The following is a 20914-nucleotide window of genomic DNA, read 5'->3' as shown; positions in this document are numbered from 1 at the left end:
TGCGTTTCCAGCTAGGACTAAAGACCTGAAAAGATTAGGCACTTTACATGTAGTCTGCTGACATGTGAAAGAGTCTTCAGGATGCTGCAAAACTTGACCAATCAGAAAAGTTGGATCGGATGTACGTCGCTTTCGACATAAGCATCTGCTAAATGAAACTGTAACATTGTAAGTTCATTGCTGTAATTCCCACCCCCAAAGTCCCTGTTCTTTTAGAAAGTGCTACCCCTCTAGCAGGGAACTTTTGGGGTTAAAATAATCAGTAAGTACCCCTAAAGTCCCCCCTAAATTCCTGCAGAGGAAATGCAGCTACTGTAAGCTTTCTGAAATGCAATGCTAACATGCTGATCTACAGTGTATGATCTTTACCATGTTTACCATTTTTAATTTAGCGTGTTAGCATGCTAACATTGGCTAAATAATAAATTCAACCTCTGGGGCCCTGAATGTCTGTGCATGCTTCAAAGTGATAGACCAATAAACATTACTATGCTAATAACATGGCTACAAAAGAAAAATTAAGAATAGGTTACAATGAAAAGACAAGAAAGTCTGCGAAAAATCTTTATTAACGGGCGAGTTAAAATATCTTTGTTTTGCACCACACCAGAACAAAACATATGATTATAAATGTTAACATCATTAGGCCGACACAATCTATAGTGCTATACAAAGAGAGTAAAGTGCAGGCTAAGCTGTCCATTTATCAAAGAGTCAGGACATATTGCACATACAGACACAGCTATGGTGCTGTTGTAGATTTTAAAGGGCAGAGAGAGAGTTAAAGTTAAATCCGATGATTCATTGGACAAGTATGGACTTGGGTGGAGTTTCAGACAGGATGTTGCTCATATGAATCAGTGACTCATATCAAACATCACCACAGAGGGTAGAACTGAAAAAGACCAAAGAAGAAACCACAGAAAACTTCACCTCTTATTTTGTTTAAAGATCTTAAGCGACGATTAACTCATGGAAATAAATGTTATGAGATGAAGCACACAGATATATTTTGTGCTTTGGTGTCCATTTCTTTAACGTAGCGAACGGTTTCAGTGTCTTTTCTCCTCCTTTAACTGTATTAATTCATTTGTGTTACGTAGCCCTTCTGATATGTGGCCATAAGCAGCTTAAAACAAACCCTAAAAAAATCTTGGTCACTTGTGAAACCTTTCAATTAGTCCTTGTTCGAAGAAATATCTAATATGAGACCTCCATTGTATGTAAGCCAAAGCTGCAGCAGCGTCATTGAAAAGCACAAAGTTGAGCTGAAAAATTAAGAGTGCTTTGGTCCTTTTTTCAGGTAATTGCATTAACTAAGAGTCCATAATTGGATTTCTTATTTAATATGATTACTTTTCGTCTCCAGTTTGTAAACAGTTTCACCCAGTTTTGTCCTGAACAGCTCAAGTTTCCAGCATATTCTGTCCTGATTGTTAAACTCTAAAGGTGGTAATAATAAGAGCAGCATTTAGGAAATAAAACGGTCTGATTGTTCTCATGCCACGGCAGGTAATAGTAGTAACTGAGGTTATGAATGGGACACGCTAACATGGAGCAGAACATTATGAACAAGTGCCCATATTTCCATTCAAAAACACAGAAAAGATTATTTTTCTGTCTGTGTGCGTTTTTATAACTCTTAAACCTTTTAAAAAACCCAACACCCTGATTCTTTTATTTTAAAGGTCAGCAGCAGCAATAAAGGCTGTTGGTCCACCGCAAAGAACAAAAATGTTAAGTATAAAAAAATGGAGTTAGCAAAAAGAATGCCTTAATACATATAAATAAACACCTTTTCTTGTGATGAACTCTTTAAGCAAACAACATCTTTTAGTATGACATTAAGGAAATTAGAAAAACACAACCGATGTTCTGTTGAGCCTTAAAAACAGCTGGAAATTATCACCGTAAACCTTAAATCTTTAACTTTATTTACACTGTGGCCATTTCCTGTGAGGGTGGGAAGATCAAACGCTGAACTATAATGTCCTACTGCTTTGTTTAAAGTTTGCAAATAATATAATCGGACAAATAATTATCTTTTAATCATTATCATCATCTATTCCTATTATCTAACTATTTGGGAAGCTTAATTATTAAAATGGAGAGCTAATTAGCTACCATTAGACAACAGCTAATGTTAGCTTTCCTATCTTATTATGTAACACTTTCAAATGGTAATGTTAGCAAGGAGGTGGTTTAATGCTAACAGTAATGTAAGCTAGCTAGTGGTAAGGTTCGTCAACAGTAGCGAGCTAACATTACATCACAACATTAAGCCCAAAAGTATTCTACCTTTTTAGAAAGCTAATAAGCCACCATTAGACAACAGCTAATGTAAGCATTCAACCACTTCCTAGGTAACACAACACTTAAGAGTGTTTCATAATAAGACAGGAGCTAACAGTAATGTTAGCTAGCTAACTTCATCACAAATAATTAGCTAAATATCAAATAGCTGTTAAAATATTCCACCTTTTTAGCACGCTGATGCGCTAATTTTGCAGCAGGCAATGGAAATGTTAGCTAGGAATTTATGCCTTTCCTTTTGTATCAATATTAAACTGTGTTAGCCAAGAAGTGGTTGAATTCAACCATTAGCTGTTGTCAAACGGTAGCTAATGGGTTCTCAAATATGTTGCGTTTCGATATATTATTTTTGATATATTTCCCCTTTATTTTGAGTTTTGATCAAATAAGGAGCAGCAAAATTATAATAACTTGTCAGATTCTTTAACTTTGTACGAACTGCTTACCAAGAACACAGCTGTACGACTTTTTAACAGCATTTGAGGTTTCCACCCTGAACGTTTCATGAGAGCAAAATGGCCATTATGTGAATGTGGTAAACGTCACACTGCTCATTCATCAGAGGTAGCCCAATGATACACTAGAAGCCAGAAAGCAAATCTGTTCAGGATTAACGTTTACATTAAGGCACTTTTTAAAATGAGATATAAATGATATGCATCAAAAAATAACTGCTGTGAGTCATCAGGTGTATTTTTAAGCATGTTATGGTTAAGCTTTAAGGCTTCAGACTGTTTGTTCTTCATACTTCACTGAGAAAATCTTCAGAATGATTGTATTTATACTTATTGTCTGACTTGTATGCAAGCAGAATAATAAATATTTGAGTGTATAGTTTTTAGGGGAAGTTAATACACTTTTCTTTCTACAGGCAGGGTCAAAGGTCACATGTTTGAGGCGTGACTAATTATACAACCCTCCTATTCGGACTCAAGAAGCAGCAGCTGCCAAAAAAACCAGCAGAGGGTGAACTCGTGTTACGCTGGAGTTAAGCCGATAACAAGAGGAAGGAACAATTCAACTTGGGGTCATGTTACATTTTCCAGTATTATTATCTTATGCAACTTTCATTATACAACTTCATGTACCCACTTCTATTCAGCCTCCTTTTTGAACCCCTTTAGGGATTCCCTGCCTTGACACTTACTAAACTGTAAGGCCTTTTGAACTGAAGCAGATTAAAAGAAGGCTGAGTATGTGTTTTGGTCGATTGTTTTCTCTCCTGATATCTTTGTATGCTACCCACTGGGTGTCACCCCTGTGCTCTGCAGGCGGGAGTCGTTGCCCGGGTGGCTGCTCCTCTGGCAGGCCGGACGCTTCTTCTCCCACTGGCAGATGGCATCCGTGTACTCGACGATGACCTTGTCCATCCAGGTGAGCGGCTGAGGGAACAGCACGGCGCCCTCAAAGAAGCCCAGGTGGCCTCCATGTTGGGTCAGGGCGAACATCACATTGGGCATCTTTTCTAGAGGTAGAAGAAAAAGAAAGATGTAGCAAAATGGAAACATATGATGAGGATGTACAGAAACAACAACCCTGACATACGGTGCTATTAACTTTTCAAGTGTACTAACCTCTGTCTTACCAGTTAGCAAACAACTGCCTGTTAACACATCCAGCAGACAACATGAGCATTAAGTTGGAGCTGTACTTCATGTCACCTGACAAACATAACTCAAATATTTGCCTGTCTTGTTAGTCTGGTTTGGTTGCTTCAAACTTTGCTTATCTGAGTGTGTTGTTTTGGAAACAGCTGCCAACGTTTGACATATTGAGGGAAGAAAGTGTTCTTTATGTAAAAGGGTAAATCCAAGTGTGTGCAGCCACTGAGCCCAAACAAGAACCTAAAAGTAGTGGAGTGAGGTTTTAATAGTTAACAGGATTTTATAACACGATGACTTGTGTCAATGTTTAAGCCAAAATGGTTATATAAGTAGTGATGATTAAAGAACTGTGGCAAAGGTAAAGTCCCTGATTTTAGCAGCAAACAGGGCCCCAAAATTCTGCACCAGACTGTGAATTTGAAACATCTACGGCGAGGTGAAACAATATTTTTTGGAGCACATTTTGCAGAGATGGCAAATGTACACGTTCTTTACTTAAGTCGAAGTACAGGTACGTGTGTAAATAGGCCTCTGGTAAAAGTGCTAATTTAACCTCTTTACTGGAAGGAAGTGAAAACGTACAGTCCTGGAAATGTGCTCACAGTATTAAAGAAAACAGGAGCCCACTGAAGGACATTTCTACTGTACATTACAGGAAATATTTAACATTGCATCTGTCGGATAGGGGATGTTTTTCTGTTCTGAATCTGCTCTGACGTTGGCGGCCATGTTGGCTGCTTCACTTTGTTCTCTCGGTCAGTTACAAACATCAAATATGCGTTATTGTTCCATGTATTTTGGTTGAAATCGGCCTGGATGCGGAGAAGAAAACACACAATGACGCAAAATAAGATTTATGACAATCCCCCTAGAATGTATTAGAACTAAAATAACTGCTTATTGAAATGTAAGGAGAGAAAGTGCTGATATATTTGTGTTAAAATGTGGGGGTAAAAGTAGACAGAACAATAAATAGTCCAGTCAAGTACAGATAACTTAAAACTCTACTGAAGTACAGTTACATCCCATCTCAGATTATTTGGCACTATCACATAAAACAAATAGAAATGGTTTAATGTTTTGTTACTTCATTGTGCTTTCTGTGTCAGCACCTCCAGCCACTTTGTAACTGAAAGCTCCCCGATCTTGTCAGTGTGACGGTAAATAATTAAGCTCTCCTGCTTTAGGGAGGTTTCATTAAAAGGTCTCTGTGACAGAAAAACGCAATCCTCTTTCCCTTTCTGTTACTCTACACCACCTGTACACTCTCTCCTGTTTATGTGTGTACTGAAAAGTGATTTGGTAGGTAAATATACACGTTGGTGGCCTCAAATTTAAGTAGATATAAGGGGTGAGGCACAAGAACAGGCCCTGTGTCTTTATTTTTAACCTCAATCTGTTTTATTGAAAGCAAAAAAAATGACAAACTAAGAAATTCTGTGGCAATATTTCTTTAGTCAGTGCGGTTTAAGTGGGTTTTCCTGTGTGCAGGAAGTAAACACAGAATTCAGTTTAAACCAGAAGGGCAGGAGGAGAGCGCCGACCTCCTCCTCGGCAAATAATCTGCAGTTATTTCTTGCTCTTGAGTTTGATACTCTCCAAAATTTAATGGATGCTTGTTTGGCAAATGCAAAAGCCTTCCAACAAGTTGTTCCGTTAGTCTGATGACCGACGAACAAACTGCAGAAAACAAAACCTCCTCCGATGAGGTAAAATCATCAAAACTAGAGATCAGCAACAAAACATGACTCAGAAAGTTTGGACAATTTGTGTAAAAAACTTGAATCTGACTCTGAAAAAACTATACTTCTGTGTATTCATGTCTCCTTGAAGTAGAGGACATGTTTAGAATTTCCCTTGTCATGGTCCAAGTCATTACACACTGATTTACACGCAGGGACCTTGCATGTGACCTACTGAGGCGAGACCAGGCAGCAGGCACACACACACACACACACACACACTGCTCTATATATATAATCCAACAGCCGAGGCGTATCACATGGCCCTGAAAAATTCAACAAGACCGTCTGTGCCGGGCGGTGTTGAGCAGAAAGCTTGGACAAGACTTTATCAACTCTTAAGACTCCGGTTCAGGAGGAAGGACAGACAGTTTGTTTGCTTCACATGAGTTTCTATCATTAAGAGAACAATGTTTTACTTCTGTAGGAAACACGCAAAAATATTCATAAGAAACACAGGAGCCGCTTTGGCCCGCTTTGATCCGTCGTCACTTAGCTGCATGATTAGACATGCGGAGGAGGAGGTCATACATGCATACTTCCGTGGGATGTTTAATTACACGTTGCTTTATTGTGTGCGACCTATTTTCTGATCAGTCAACAAGGGCAGATTTGAATGTTGCTTCACCTCCCGATGAAGGCTTTTCGTCCAAAATATATCAGTTTTTATGTACTACGAATTATTTTGGTCCTCATTTAAAAAATATGTAGCGCATTGTCTAAAGTGTAGGACGTTTCCAACCCTCCTTTTGCTTGATAAATGTTGCAGAATCTGTGGGCTAAGTAAGGCACCAGGTCCAAAGGTGGTTGTGTTATGACTCTTGATTTGTTTTAGGTGTGTTTGAGGTGCATCATGAATCAACCCACCATAATCTGTTTGTTATAACTGAGGACAATGAGCACTGCTGTGCATTCCTGTGTGTGTAGCAAGTAGAAATGTGTTGTGAACCTTACTATGACCAGACCTCTCAACAACCTGCCCTTTAAATATCAGGAAAATATTGTGCCATAGACTTTAGACCAAGTTTCTGTTTATCAACGGCTTAGTATATTCCTGCTACTTGAAGTAATAATCTAGAAAATGTTCATGTAAATAAATATCCGTTAAGATACAATGGTGATTGAGCCTATGGCCCACTGATGAAAGCCCTTGCATTTGCAGTATTACTGACCGGGTGTCTGGTGGGAAAAAAAATCACAAGCGGCGCCCAGTTAGTGACGCGTTTTCCATCAGCCAGCAGTGGTTGGTCTGCTAGAGAGGGTAGGCGGAGCTAAGCGGCTGCTTTTCCGCTCTCTGCAAGTGTTGTGAGTAAACAGTAATCTACTATGGCTGAACAAACAAAGAAAAGATGGATGACTACAGATACAACTTCAACAAGAAGTGAAAATCCAAAGAAGAAGAAACAAACTCGACGCTCAGATGAAGCAAACAGTCTGAAAAGGAAAGCGACCGTCAGCCGTCTGGATATCTGGGAAGTGTGCTCCCGCAATTACCGTTTATCTCCATAGGTGCCGCCAAAACAAAACTGAGATATTCGAGATTAGCACTTTAAAGGGTGGATTATTAAACATTAAGTTGTGTCATCACAGGAGTTTTCTTCTGCCTCAAGATAGGGTTACTGAAGGTTTACTATGAGCGGATGTGGCTCAGTGGGAGAGTCGGTCGTCTCTCAATTGGAAGGTTGGGGGTTTGATTCCTGACTGCTACATGTCCAGGTGTCCTTGTGTAAGACACTGAACCCTAAATTCTACCACTGATTAATTACTGTTTTCAACAAACCTGCGAGTGTGCGTGGAATAGCCAGCAGAGACTGATGAACAAGCGGGTCGTCTGAGGAGTTAACCAGGAGGAGAGGCACAGTCACCTGGAGAGGAAACAACAGATTATTTTCTGAATGACTACAAACTTCTGAGAGAACTAACAGTGGTAGTTTTAAGATGTTATAGTAGTGGGTTAGCAAAGTGCTGTTGTTGTAGAAGGAACAGTACTACGAGTAGTAGCATCAGTAGCCTCTTTTACACTGCCAGTTCAAGGCGGGATTATTATAATTATTTTAATTAGAGCGTACGGAGATGGAAAGGTGGGGCACTGGAGGTAGTAAGGGCCCGATGAGACTGAACATGTTTAAGCAGCTGGAGGCTTTTTTGTCATTGTTTTCAATGAGAGCTTTTTGCATGCTGCTTTTGGTTGCAGAGCACCTTGAGTTGAAAAAACTTCAACTCAAAGCAGGAAAGCGCCCGACGTCATGGGCGTTTGTTCTGATTGTCCAATCGGATGAAAGGAGAGGTGGACTTCTGACAGTTTACAATATAACGGTTAGGTTAATGGCAGCTATGATTCGGTGGATGCCTTAACAGTAGAAAAAAAAGGCGCAGCGAGCTGCTCTTTTTTAAATCGTAGGCTTCAACAAAAAAGGCCGTGCGGTGCACCTTTTTTTTCTACTATTATTAAGGCTCTGCCTGATCAGGCCCTGGTGCAGCCGAAGTTGCATGGTCCAATGAAGAATGACAAACGTGGCATGAGGACGGAGCTCCGTAACAGCATTGAGACAGAACCGCAGTGTCAAAAAGACTAGGAACAGTAGTTGTAGTAGCAGGACAAAAAAGTTTAACAGTAACAATAAAGCAGTATTTGTTGTATTTAAGTCACTCGCTCATAAAAGGAATAGTTTGACACGTTTTGATCTGTGCTCCTTTACTTTCCTCTGAGAGGATTGACTCATGTCTCTGCTTCAAAATGACTGTTTGTGGGTTTTGGGGAATTGCAGTGGTGGCTACGTTGCCAGACAACCAACAGAGAGAGTGTATACAAAACACGGTTCAAAAAAACAGTTTCTCTTCCTGTGAAACCACAATGTGTCAACTGAGTATTAGAGAGCCAGGCTTTGCCCCTTGCTTCAAGTCTTTGCTAAGCTAAGCTAAGCTAATAACCTCCAGGTTCTTTCTCCTTTGCTAATGTGAAGGGTATGAATCTTTAACTCATTAACTTCAACCACAATTTACCAAAATTTCTAACTATTCCTGTAACTTTCACCAGGTGAGTTATCAGAGAAAACCTGGGCCTGGTAAAGACACAGGATGTAATAGATTTATAGTCCTAAAAGTAACACAGTTAAGAAGTAGAAGTTGTAGTAATAGTAGAAGCAGAAGCATTTACAGGAGTAGCAAGTGATATAAGATAGTTATGATACTAGAAAAGTTGTTTTTGTGGCACAAAAGTAGCCGAGGATCGTCGCTTACATCTACACAGTTCTCACTCACCTTGTGGATGTGATGCACGCAGCTCTCCTGCTCGTAGTACTCCTTCAAAGAGTTGTAGCCGTGAAATTTTCTGCAGGTTAAATCACGTGAGAACATCAGTGACAAAGTTAAGAGTTGTAGAGTATGGCTAGAAGATATTAGCACCATAACTTTACCTCATAATGCTGTCATCGATCTGCATCAGAGACGTGGCTGCAAACAGCCGACCCAGGTCTGCATCGCCGATGTTGCTGGAGTTCAATGCCAGCAGACTGCTCCTGTTGAACCGAACAGTTCAGGTATTTAGAAAAAAAAAACCAGGGCAGGAGGACATGTTTCTCTATCAGACATCTGCATACAAGTTCATCTAACAATCCGCTCTAAGACGTCGTATCTCGATTCTGGCTTCTCTAGCTGCTAGTCGGACTGTAAACAATACAGTGCACAGACCAGGAAGTCTTAGCAGGAAGTCTTTTATCTCTAATCATTGGCTACACTGAAAGACCCAAAAAGTTGCCCCAAATGCTACATTGTCGTCAGAGGATCGCCTGAGCGTTCTGAGATTCTTTTACATACAGCCTGCTATGCTCGTTAGCTACAAAGCTAACATAGCGACACGTGGAAACACTTCAGTATTGTTAGCTAGCAAGCTATTATGTAGGATAATTTCAATAGCAGATATTCTTTCACATAATTGTTATTAATCTAAAGAAAATCGAGTTGTTCCAGTACTGATACCAGGATCCGAAAATGTCTCCGATATGTCTCCGGGTATCAACAAGTACGTCTGATTAGTCAAAATTTTAACCATTTGGGTCACATCTAACAATGATTTCATTTCTTTTCTAGACCAACTGTTGCAGGAACCGACAGCAACAATTCATCAACAGGAACAAGATCTGAAATAAAGCTGAATAAACATTTTATCTTTTTGCTTTTAAAACTTTAAAACAATCACAGCAGGAAAAAGTAACGCTGTCATTTATTGGTAATGGTCCTTAACTTGAAGATATTAACACTTCTGTAACTGTTCATGTGTAATCTGTTTCCACACCTGTGTGACATGATGAGCTTCTTCATGTTGCCCGCCAACACAAAGTTGTAAAGTCTCCGGCACTGATCCCACTGAAGGAATGTTTCCTGGGCCCTACGGACACACAAACACAAATTCATGCTCAAACTACTGCAGGAAAAAGTTCATGCAACAAACATGCAAACGTTCTGTTATTATATGCAGTTCTGGTTCTTCATATCCGTTTGGCCTTGGTTCTACCGACCTGAGGGCATTGTATCCCTGACAGACGCTGACACAGCAGATGACTCGTTCCTGGTTGGATCGGTTCTCACCCAGGAACTTACAGACGATGTTTCCACCAAGACTGAAGCCCACGACCACCAGCAGCGTCTGGGGAAAAGCTCGTTTGATGTTGCCCACCATGGCTGCATACTCCCAGGTACACCCTGAATAAGAGAGAGACACTTAAACAACTGTGTCACAGTAAAACAATCCTGATAGGGTAAGGAATAATTTCCAAGTCATGTGTTTTTTGTCAAATTGTTGAAGTCTTAGTTAGTAGTAGTTAGTAGTGTAAAAAGCCAGATAATGTAGAGTGAGCAGATTCGGCAGATTGCATGTAAAACTCGACAGGTTGATGCAGGATTTAAAGACGCAGTGCAACATTGATTAAAATGCACTGATACTGCCACACCTTCCAGTTAAAGTCTTCTAATTTATTTTCTTGAGACGCGTCTTTAAACATGACAGAACAGCCCCACACATGCACTGCACTCTGTACAATTTCACGACATCGTCCGGCTGGGCTGCATGTGTGAACGCAAACTGCCGAATTTTTCACCCCGACTTTATGCAGACTTTTTCCTGCCAGCCTCCAAATAAAATGTGGTGCAAGAAGTCGAGGTGAGTCGATGTGTGAACGTAGCAGGTAGTAGTCAGGAACATTCACTGTGAGCAAGAGGGCGGGGTGATGACATTTATATCATGTGACTGGTGCAAAACTAGAAGAGCGACACATAACAGGTTGATTAAAAACATCCGACGTTGAAGAAGAAGGATCGTTTACAAGACGACAGCAAAGATGACTGGAGAGATGAAGAGCTTCAGCAGCTTCTGGCTGTGAGGGCCAAAGCCGAAACTGTTCGTCATTTGCAGAAACGTTGCATACTTTTTAGGTCATGTCCTGCCTCATGAGCAAATCGTCTGACAGGGAAAATCTCCCTCTGTGAGGGACACGTGTGAAAAGGCAACTTCAGTGGCAGACTGTCTTGAAATTGTCTTGAAATTGTCAGAAGTGCTTGTGTGAAACAGGCTTATGTTGCAACTTCCTGTTATGTTGCTTCTTTCTCTGCGTAATTTCACCCCCATCATTTTAGCTCTCCTTCGTTAAAGAAAACAACATGAAAAAAGAAATCAAAGTGAACTTCCTCCCTGTGGTGTAGACTTCATTAATACGTGATATTTCTCTCGTTACCATAGGTGAACATGCGAGGCGAGGTGAGCTCCATGTTGGGCAGGGCTCCCAGGTGGTTGAGGACGGCGCAGCGGTAACCCTGCCGCTGGGAGTGATCCACAAAGGTCCGGATGTAGTTCTTCTCGCTGTGGTTACCGATCCCAGGGCAGATTACCATGGTGATGTCATCTGAACATACACACACAGACACACACAAGAGGAGACACATGCTGAAACAAACAAAGAGCAGTCATGTGTTGGCGTAAAAATGGGGGTCATGAGTGAGTGTGTGTGTGTGCGTGTGTGTGTGTCCGTGTGTTTAATTGGTTGTAAAGCCTTTTCACTCTAGGGAGTTCATTAGTAGTTTTGTGCATACTGTAGTATGAGTACTTACAGTCCAAACCATCAGGTAAAACTCAGGAGAACAAACATCTTAAACTTTGGTGTCTATTTGATATTTCTGCTCAACTGGACATAAATGATGGTAAAAACTTTTAGTCCTGAGATTGATTTGTTTTGAACTTGAACGAGGAGGAGGAGGAGGAGGAGAAAAAGTAAGAGGAGAATAAGAAGAACAAGGAGGAGGAAGAGGACAAGGAGAAAGAGGAAGAAGGAAGAAGAAAAAAGAAAAGAAGAAGAAGAACGAGGAGAACGAGGAGAAGGAAGAAGGAGAAGGGTGAGGAGGAGGAGTAGAAGAACAAGAAGATGGAGGAGGAGGAGAACAAGAAGAAAAAGATGAAGAAGGAAGAGGAGAAGAACATGAAGACTACGAAGGAGGAGGAGGAGGAGGGAGAGGAGAAGAAGGAGAAGGGGTAGGGAGAGAGGAAGAAGAAGGAGGAGTAGGGAGAGAAGAAGAAGGAGGAGTAGGGAGTGAAGAAGAAGGAGGAGTAGGGAGAGAAGAAGAAGGAGGAGTAGGGAGAGAAGAAGGAGGAGGAGTAGGGAGAGAAGAAGAATCTTTCAGATCCTGACAGAGGATCAGTCGTTGTGTGATCAAATCGTAAACACATATTTAGGATTTGGGTCTCACCTCCTGTGCTGTGGTCTCCAAGTGCTTCAAAGAGGTCAAAGGTCGCTGTGGCCCCGTCCTGCATTGGGAGGAACTTGCGGACCCCGCAGGGCGTCGGGGTGTTGACACGTCCCATCTTTCCGTACAGAGCCGTCTGGAGGTGACCGCTCTTACCCCACAGCAAGGGAGGAATGTATCTGAAGAGACAGACGAGCTGCGTGTTACGTTACAGCTGAAACCTCGACCCTGAAGATGTTTGGACACCGTCTGAGCAAAGATCTTTTCACTGGACAGGCACTCATGTCGCACCAACTATTAGAGGTGCTTAATTGTGGTTTAAATATTCATATCACCAAATGTCATGTAACTCTAGACACCTTATTCTAATGTATGTGTGAAGGCGTTAGAAAAAGTGGGCAAGTCAGCAGGAACTCAATAGCATAACTTTAAAATGATTTACTGTCTTAAGCAAGTGAGTCCTAAGTTCAGAGGATTAACTGCATGAGCAATTAATTGATGTTGAAACACAAGCAGCAGTGGTTTGTTTGGCATACAGACAAACTCACTGGGCATTAGCACCAGCAGTAGCATTAACTTGAGGCTAAGTAGTCAACAGAATGTTCTCAAAACATGAAAGGGAACTCCACATAAATTCCACATAAAATTCTGTTTAAAGGTCTCGGGAAGTGCAACTTCAAACAGTTAGACAAATGACTTCTAAAGTGTTTTGTGGCTCCAAAGAGAGCAAAGCAAATCTGATTAATTACCTCAAGTTTCTCGGAAATGGTTGCAGTTAACGTCTCTGCTATGTTGAGATTACCGTGACTCCTTTGGCTGTGATACATATTTTAAATTAACTGTCTAGGCTGGGCAAAAAACAACAAATAATTCTTACGCTCCAGAAGTCAGACACACTCCTCTTTTTGTAATCTACCAAGATAGAGATTTGTACGTGTGAGCTATGAACAGCCAAGGTATAAAGCAAATATTTTAAGCTTGAGTTCTACGCTCTGTGACCTCCACATAGATCTCCACATCTCTCAGAAAACAGTAAAAGACTTTCAGAATAAACATTTTTGCTTTCAAAGTTGACAGCCTGACATTCTGGTGTTCCTGCATTACTCTGAAAAACTATGCAGCTAAAAACAACAACAACAGTTTCCTCAGTCATCAGGATGTTTCACTGACACATTTTATGAGCCAACTAAGTAGACATCGCCCAACCTTAGTCAAGTCAATTCTACATTTTTCTCAATTATTCTGTCAGATCTTCTATCATTCCTGTTAAAGCAGTCTTGAGAAGTCCCGCCCCTTCCTCTACCAAAAACACACATATAACTTTGCCGTGTTGGAGCCCTCAGGTGGGCTCAGTCTGCAGCAGAACAGCTTCTTGTGTCGGTCTGTTCGATCTATTCACGCTTATGGAAAGTTCAATGACTGTAGTGTTAGTGTTAGTGACGTCTCCTCTCGCCGTTCCTCCTCTGCTTTGCTACTCGGGAACAGAACGCTGCAGGAGCCCCATTTGTCAACAGAGCTGTCAATCATGAAGTCACACCCCCTTTTTATAGCATCAAATAACTAATTAAAAGTAAACTTTAAAGTCAGAAAAATGAACACTTTGGCATAAATCAGCATGATAAGAACTAACTATAATGACAGAAACCACATTTGAGAAAAATGTATTTGATGTGTATTTTATAATAATAATAACTTTATTTATATAGTACCTTTAAAAAAAATGTATGTAGCACCTTTAAAATTGATTTTATAGTTTGACCCATGTCCCATCTGTTAACATGGAGGAGGCGGGCTTTATGACCTATACTGTAACCAGTCAGCAGGGGGCGATAGAGAGGGTTTGGCTTCACTTTTAGTGAGCTGTCATGTCGGCCACCTTTTTATACAGTCTATGGTCACAACATGGAGTCATCTATCTTTCTGACTCCAGGCAAATGTCAGTGCTTGCAAGATAAAGGAACATTTGTATATTTGTATATGGGTAAAGCTGGAACAATGTGACACTGTATCTCAGGTTAATAAGTCCCAAATTACCACTGCAGAAGCTGCCAAATATTCCAAGTCTCGATATCAACAAACACTCACTCTTTGGTCAACATTGGGCAGGACTTGAGCAGGTAGCGGCTGAGCGGCGTGTCCTGGTAAGTGATCTCTGGCGGGGCTGTTGGACTCTTCAGGTTCAGACAGCGGACGATGATGTAGAGGACAGTCGCCACCGCTGCCAACTTCACGCCGTCAAACATAGCAGGCAGTTCAGGGCCGAAGGTGTGCATGTCAGCGTCCTCGAGGGTGGTCATTGTGGATACCGGAGAGGACCTGAGCAAAGCAGGGGTGGGAAAGGACTTAACTTACATGACTTATTCAGAGCTTACAGGAGGTGGATGTTATTTAGACAACTAGATGACCTGAGATTGACAAAATACTAATAGAAATAGAATTAAACCAATATATACTATGGTTTACTGTCCATATTTTGTCAGCCAATAATATAAGTTATCCACTTCTGTTATTTTGTAGATCCCTACCTGACAAAGTCTACAGAAAACAGTCTTAGTGTGCAAAATAAAAATAAAAAACAGGCATAGAAAGGAATAAACATCCTCGACTAGTAGCATCTTCTTTAATCTCTTTAAGTCCTTAAGGAAAAACAACACAAACTTTGGCTACTAGGAAAAAATCTGAGTTATAGGATGCTTCAATTTAAAAGTAAAGACACTTTGCATGATAGATTTAACAACTTAAAAAACAATCTATACATTGAAACAGTTTTCACCCACCTTGTTGTCTGACTCTGAAGAAAATACAGTTGTTGTGGTCCCTCTTTAATGAGCCTGAAAGTCTTCTGATGTTCACTCAGTGCTAGAAAACACACAGTTCAGGATATTTGTTAAAACGTCCTGGATTCAGAGCCTCGGGTAAAAACAAAGCAAACAAAAGAAAGGAGGTTAAAAGGTAAATATGTTTTTCTCTTTCTTTCAGAAAAAGTACTTGGAATTCCAGTTTACATGTAGGGGAGACTGGGGGCGGTTAGAACAAGTCAAATATCTCCAATCAGAAACATGCCAGAGAGGTGGTAGTCATACTGCACATGCTCAGTTAGACCTTTCATCTTCCAGTAAGTCAAAACACACACTGAACAATCACTTCTTCTTATATTGAAAAAGAAAACTGTCCTAAACCTTTATATGAATTAATCAGAACATACTTAGTTCTAATCCTTGTTTTCTTTCTACTTTTCTTGACATGGCTAGCATGTGTCACAGTCAGTGTATGTAGCTAGCACATGATGTTCAGTCATGGCTCTCAGGAGTAAATGTATTAATTGAATTAAAATACATATTTATAGAGAACTATGCTTTTCTGAGGGGGAAAAAACCCCAAAAAGTGTGTTATTTATGTTGTATGGATAATTTGTAGACTGACGCAACTTTCATATAAATATAAGTGTGGTTGCTGTAGTCCAAATAGTCTCTGAGAGACTGGGAGAAAAGTGTTGCAACAGTACCCAGTCTCGCCTAATTGTAATGTGTGAACTGTGGACAACAAAACCGGAACATTACAAACTATAATATGATAGAATAGACTAGAACAAACAGCCAGCTGTGTTTCAGTTAGCTTAAATGTGACTCACAAGTTTGGTCTCAGTTTCTTTGCCTCTTTTGTTTTGTCACTCAGGTAAAACTGTTCCTAAAGTGAGTCGAGGTGAAGTTGAAGGTTTCTACACTGACACAAACACCGCAAAAACATCACATAAAGTACATATTATCGTTTGAAAGTATAGAGGAAACATTTCCGGTCTTACCATGGTGCTTTTTTTGGATTCTGTCCGGGTTCTGGTCGGATTCATCCGGAGTTTAGTTCCCGTCTCTGGACACCGTCTGTTTACAACAGCGGAGCTAACTGACCAGCAGCGAGCTGAGGATGCATTGAGGTACTCCTACAAAGCTATGATTTTTAGAGCTTCTAGTCGCACGTATAACCAACAATAAAAATAGCACATTTAGCAATTTATTTACACAACTGTAGCGCTATAATCGTCATCACATACATAAAAAACATATACCACTTATTATGACTTATATATAAATTGAATTAAATCCTTTTGAGTCTTCTTCCGTCATCGTCGAGTTTGAAATATCAGGATATCCGACAATCCAGGAAGGCAGCATGACAAACAGCGGTGTAGCTTACTTCCTACTTTAGAGAGACTAATTTACAGTAAGAACATGCTGTGGTTTTTATTCGTCATCCTATCGTTGGACTGCAATTTATAAGGACACACAAATGCCACATAAATATAATTTTAAATAAATATAGAAAATATTTGGTTAATCTCCGACAATAATAGCCAACAGTGGGTATTTTATTGCCAACTGTGTTGACATTAACAGCTTATTTTAAATTAGATAATTAAATTATATAAAACACAACAATAACACAACAAATAAAAATATATGAAGGAGGCCTTTTTAATGGCAAATGACAACGACACTACCAGATTGGGTGTGTATGTTATTTAAAGCGGGTTTCATTCATATTCATTGAAATTATACAGTTGATTGATGCCACTTCACTTTCCAGTACAATGTTACAACATTACAATTACAATTTCATTTAATCCACCAAACCCTTTTTCATTGAGTATTTTAACCACTGGAGGGCGCCATCCACTTATGAGACATACAGTATATTGACTAAGTATTTAATTCTAGTCACTTAATGCTGGTTTGGTATTTCTTAGCTGATATACTGTACGTGTAGTTTATTTTATATATATGTAGTATTTTTCATTTTAATGTTATGATTTTTTTATGAAATAGTCTACAAGCAAGTCTACATTTTCTATTTATATAAGTTATTTTTAGTTATTCATTCACAATTCCTCTGTTCATGGACCTTTTTTTGGCTTTTATTGTTCTTGTATTGTTGTTGTAATCCCATACTAATTTGGTGATGTTAATGTCAATTTTTCAATAAATCCCATTTTAATTGAATTGAATTAGAAAAGGCAGTATTGAGTCTCTGAAGAGGACAGGCATCAAATACATTCAGTGTTGCTTCTGAACAAACTTTGTATCCTTTTTCCTAAATAAACTACAGAGCAAGCTTCTGTCATTCCCCACACTTAGTTTGACACATTTCAAATGAGCTTTAGGAGGAAAAACAACTGCCGGTTTTAGTAGTTTAGTCATTTTTTCATTTCTATATCTATGTGGTTGACAAAAAAAAAACAAATACAGAAGTGAAATAAAGGCTTGATGGGGTTTTTATTCTGTGGGAGAAGCGAAAATTCACTGACACTACACCAGTTGTAGATTTATGACACATCTGTTGAGTACCATTTCTCTAAATCACATTTTCACAAGGTTCAAGTTTACAGGATTATGCAGCGCTCCACATTGAGGATTAGGATCAAACAGGCTTCTGTCACATTGAAGTTCCATCTAACCATCATTAACCACGTCGTCTGGCTGAGATTCAGTGAGGGTCAGTCATGAGAAGAAGCTTTGTGTGATAAGAGAGGAACATCAGAAGCTGTTTCCAGGACGGGGTCTCACCACATTTGACGGCTGCTATACGTCAACCAGTCCACAGTGCACATGACTGTTTCATCTGTTCTTATGGCTTCATGACTGTACGGATGAAGCAGCTTAAGTCTCTCTGCCTGTTGAATTTAGCAGTTATGGGATTTTACTGACACTCTAAATCTGAGGCAAAAAAAAACAAAACTAAAAATATCTTTGCAGAAACACACTTCAAAAAATGATAAAAGCACTAACATTTTAGACAGCAAAACGTCACCGCATCCCTGCATTTGCAACTTTTTACATTTTCTAAAGCACTGTCGGGCATTTATGAGGTTTATGGTGGCTGTTACCTGCTGTTGGGCTAATGATAACATTTTTCTCTCTGAAGCCAGAGTTTGGAATGATACTATACGATATGACACAGTAACATGCAACCCAATATGATGCGATAGATAAAGGATAGGAGAGGACTGAACCATCATCTTCATGCGATAGGAAGTGATAGGAGAGAATAGGATAGGACAGGAAACGATACAATATAATACAAAACCATATGATACAATATGATACAATAGGATATGATAGGAAACGGTACGATGCGATACGATACGATACGATACGATACAACACCATGCGATACATTTGTTTTGTCCCTGTAGGGAAATTTGTCTTTGATACTGATACTGATACAAAATTCTATGATATGATACAAAATGATAAAATACAATACAATACGATACAATATAATATGATATGATACAATACGATACAATATAATACGATATGATACAATACGATACAATATAATACGATACGATACGATATTACATGATATGAATCGGAATCAGAATCGGGGTAGGTTTGCACATACAATTTGCTCTGGTGATTTTGGTGCAGAACAATTAACAATTCCTTGGTTTGCTTTGTAGTAAAATACCTCAAATAACCTTTTACATTACAATTTATATATAATTTAAAGAACAGAGAGGAACAGACTTTTTGATCTCCTAAAGAGAAACCTGCTCTTTGATTATGTTTTCATTTAAAGTAGGAGTTGAAGTCATGTCCTTCAATTCCCATGTTACAGTATATCCACCCTGTGTTTGACTTGCAGCTCATCAAACTAATGAGTGGGAATATAAGAGGAGCTTGGTACTGCTTCATATACTGTAGCTTGAGATTGAGCTTTGATGTAAGAAGGTCATCAGGGGAAGGATTTTTTTTTCTCTGCAGCATGTGAGAACAAGGGCTGTAGGTTTCACACAGCATAGCTTCAAGACTGACCCGTCATTTTCAACTGTGTTTGATCTAAAGGTGCACGAGAGACAAACCAAGCAGGAACAAGAACAGGTCATGAAAGCACACCAGCCTTTCACTTCTCTATTACAGCGTGAGACCACTTTAAGCTGCATTTAAATCACTTTGGCTTGTTACTAGGCTACAGAAGGAAATTTTGTCCTGTCAGTCAAAGTGTATAGAGTTCATCTGGTAGTATTGTTGCTGCTATAGCAGAATGTGTCACATTTTTTTTTAAATAAGGCAAAGATGTAAGCCAGAGAGATACTTCCAAGGGCTTTAGGCAAGTTTCATATCCTTTGATTGTTATTATTTAGTCTGCTTTTGTTTCCTACATTTAAAACAGGATGTAAAGTCATGCCAAACCATATTTCATCCATACAAGAGGAATGAGGTGAAAGATGAAAACATTGAAATGGACAACCCTGTCAAATTCACGCCCATTAAAAACAATTCTTTACCTCACACCCACTCCCTCTCAAAGCAGAGAAATCAACTCTGACCCGCTGCTGGAGCTTGGCTGAAGAAACGCCCACAGATGAACCTCTCGGCTTTCCACAATAAAACACTGCCCTTAATCTGCATTTCAGAGGAGGATTTCATGCATGGTGCCTTCATGGGAATTTTCCCAGAACTGTTTAAGAATAGGGAAACAACACAGGAAGACATTACTGAAGTAAAAGTAGCAACAAAATTGTAAAAATATGATGATAAAAATGATCATAATCTTATTGGAATACTATTATAGATTATTTTAAACATAAGAAGTCTTATAATGTTACAGCTGGAGGTGGGGCACATAGCAAGTACATCATGTTGAATATGTTATGTTAATCTATTATCTAATATCTTATCTTATAAACTTGTCTGTTTTGTTAAAAAGATGGCGGTACAATGGTACTTACTCACTGTCAGCTGGATGCCAGCACAAATCTTTTGGCTGAGAGTAAGATTTTTTAATTGCATATTATTGAGCCTTTGGGCACGTGAGACATACAGTTTTTTAAATAGTATTAAACACCCTTGAATACGCATTAGGACACATGTAAAGCGTCCTTGAGCTATATATTCCATATAAATTAAAGTTTCACAGAACTATTATTATAAGTCCTACAGCAGGTGAAATCACTCACTTTAAGAGCCATGCTCCAATATGGTTTATGCTTTAATAGAAGCAAACAGACATGTTTTAGGAGAATACATTGAAAGCTACTAAAACTAATGCGAGAAGAGGAGAAGCACGATCATGTATTTTGTAGGTCTGAACTCCAAACAGGTTGAATATCAGGGATATGCAGTAAAAAATATGTTCAGTATTTAATCCAAATAAAAACAAATGTAGTGTTTTTCTCATAAAAATGCTTTGAGAATCAATAAAAGTCCGATTTTTAAATAGATCTAACTAACTGTTACATCTTTACAGTTAGATACTTGTCAAAAGCATGTCCATGCCAACTTTCAAGCCATAAGAATGACCAGAACATATGTCTTGGCACTTTTCCCTTATCTTACTAAATATAGTCTTTGGACATAGTCTTATATGTAAGAAAGGTTAAAGGTCATGAAATTGATATGCCTCATTCCAGTGCTCAGGTGTATTGGTGCAATTAATGCAATATTTCCCATGTAGTGTAGTGGATTTGAGGATAAGACTTCCCCAACAAATAAATACTCAGGGTAATTAAAGTACCTCATATCT

The 20914-nt window shown here is 39.3% G+C and overlaps 1 protein-coding gene across 1 annotated transcript; it reads right to left on the bottom strand.

The window, feature by feature from the left end:
• Positions 1-557: 557 nt before the first annotated feature.
• LOC138613346 (monoacylglycerol lipase ABHD2-like) lies at positions 558-16536 on the bottom strand. Its single transcript, XM_069687008.1, has 11 exons — positions 16194-16536; positions 15169-15250; positions 14477-14707; positions 12395-12570; positions 11389-11556; positions 10177-10360; positions 9954-10046; positions 9076-9177; positions 8921-8990; positions 7440-7524; positions 558-3778 (listed from the first exon to the last, which is right to left on the bottom strand). Exons 3-11 carry the CDS (start codon positions 14686-14688, stop codon positions 3552-3554), a joined length of 1317 nt encoding a protein of 438 aa, XP_069543109.1. The 5' UTR covers positions 14689-14707; positions 15169-15250; positions 16194-16536; the 3' UTR covers positions 558-3551.
• Between the last annotated feature and the right edge of the window lie 4378 nt (positions 16537-20914).

This window comes from Semicossyphus pulcher, unplaced genomic scaffold (assembly GCF_022749685.1).
Source record: "Semicossyphus pulcher isolate SPU_LCO1_2020_fin unplaced genomic scaffold, fSemPul1.0.p SCAF_8, whole genome shotgun sequence".
Taxonomy (NCBI): Eukaryota; Metazoa; Chordata; class Actinopteri; order Labriformes; family Labridae; genus Semicossyphus; species Semicossyphus pulcher.
Note: the sequence above shows the minus strand (reverse complement) of the source record. Positions and strands in the feature narration are given on the sequence as shown.

Excerpts from the sequence above, each read along its gene's own strand:
- LOC138613346 (XM_069687008.1), bottom strand. The coding sequence starts at position 14,688 with ATGACCACCCTCGAGGACGCTGACATGCACACCTTCGGCCCTGAACTG. Across the intron at positions 10,361-11,388 it reads GCCTCGCATGTTCACCTATG|GGTGTACCTGGGAGTATGCA; the intron begins GTAACGAGAGAA and ends TCTCTTATTCAG. Across the intron at positions 10,047-10,176 it reads CAGGGATACAATGCCCTCAG|GGCCCAGGAAACATTCCTTC; the intron begins GTCGGTAGAACC and ends GTGTGTCCGTAG.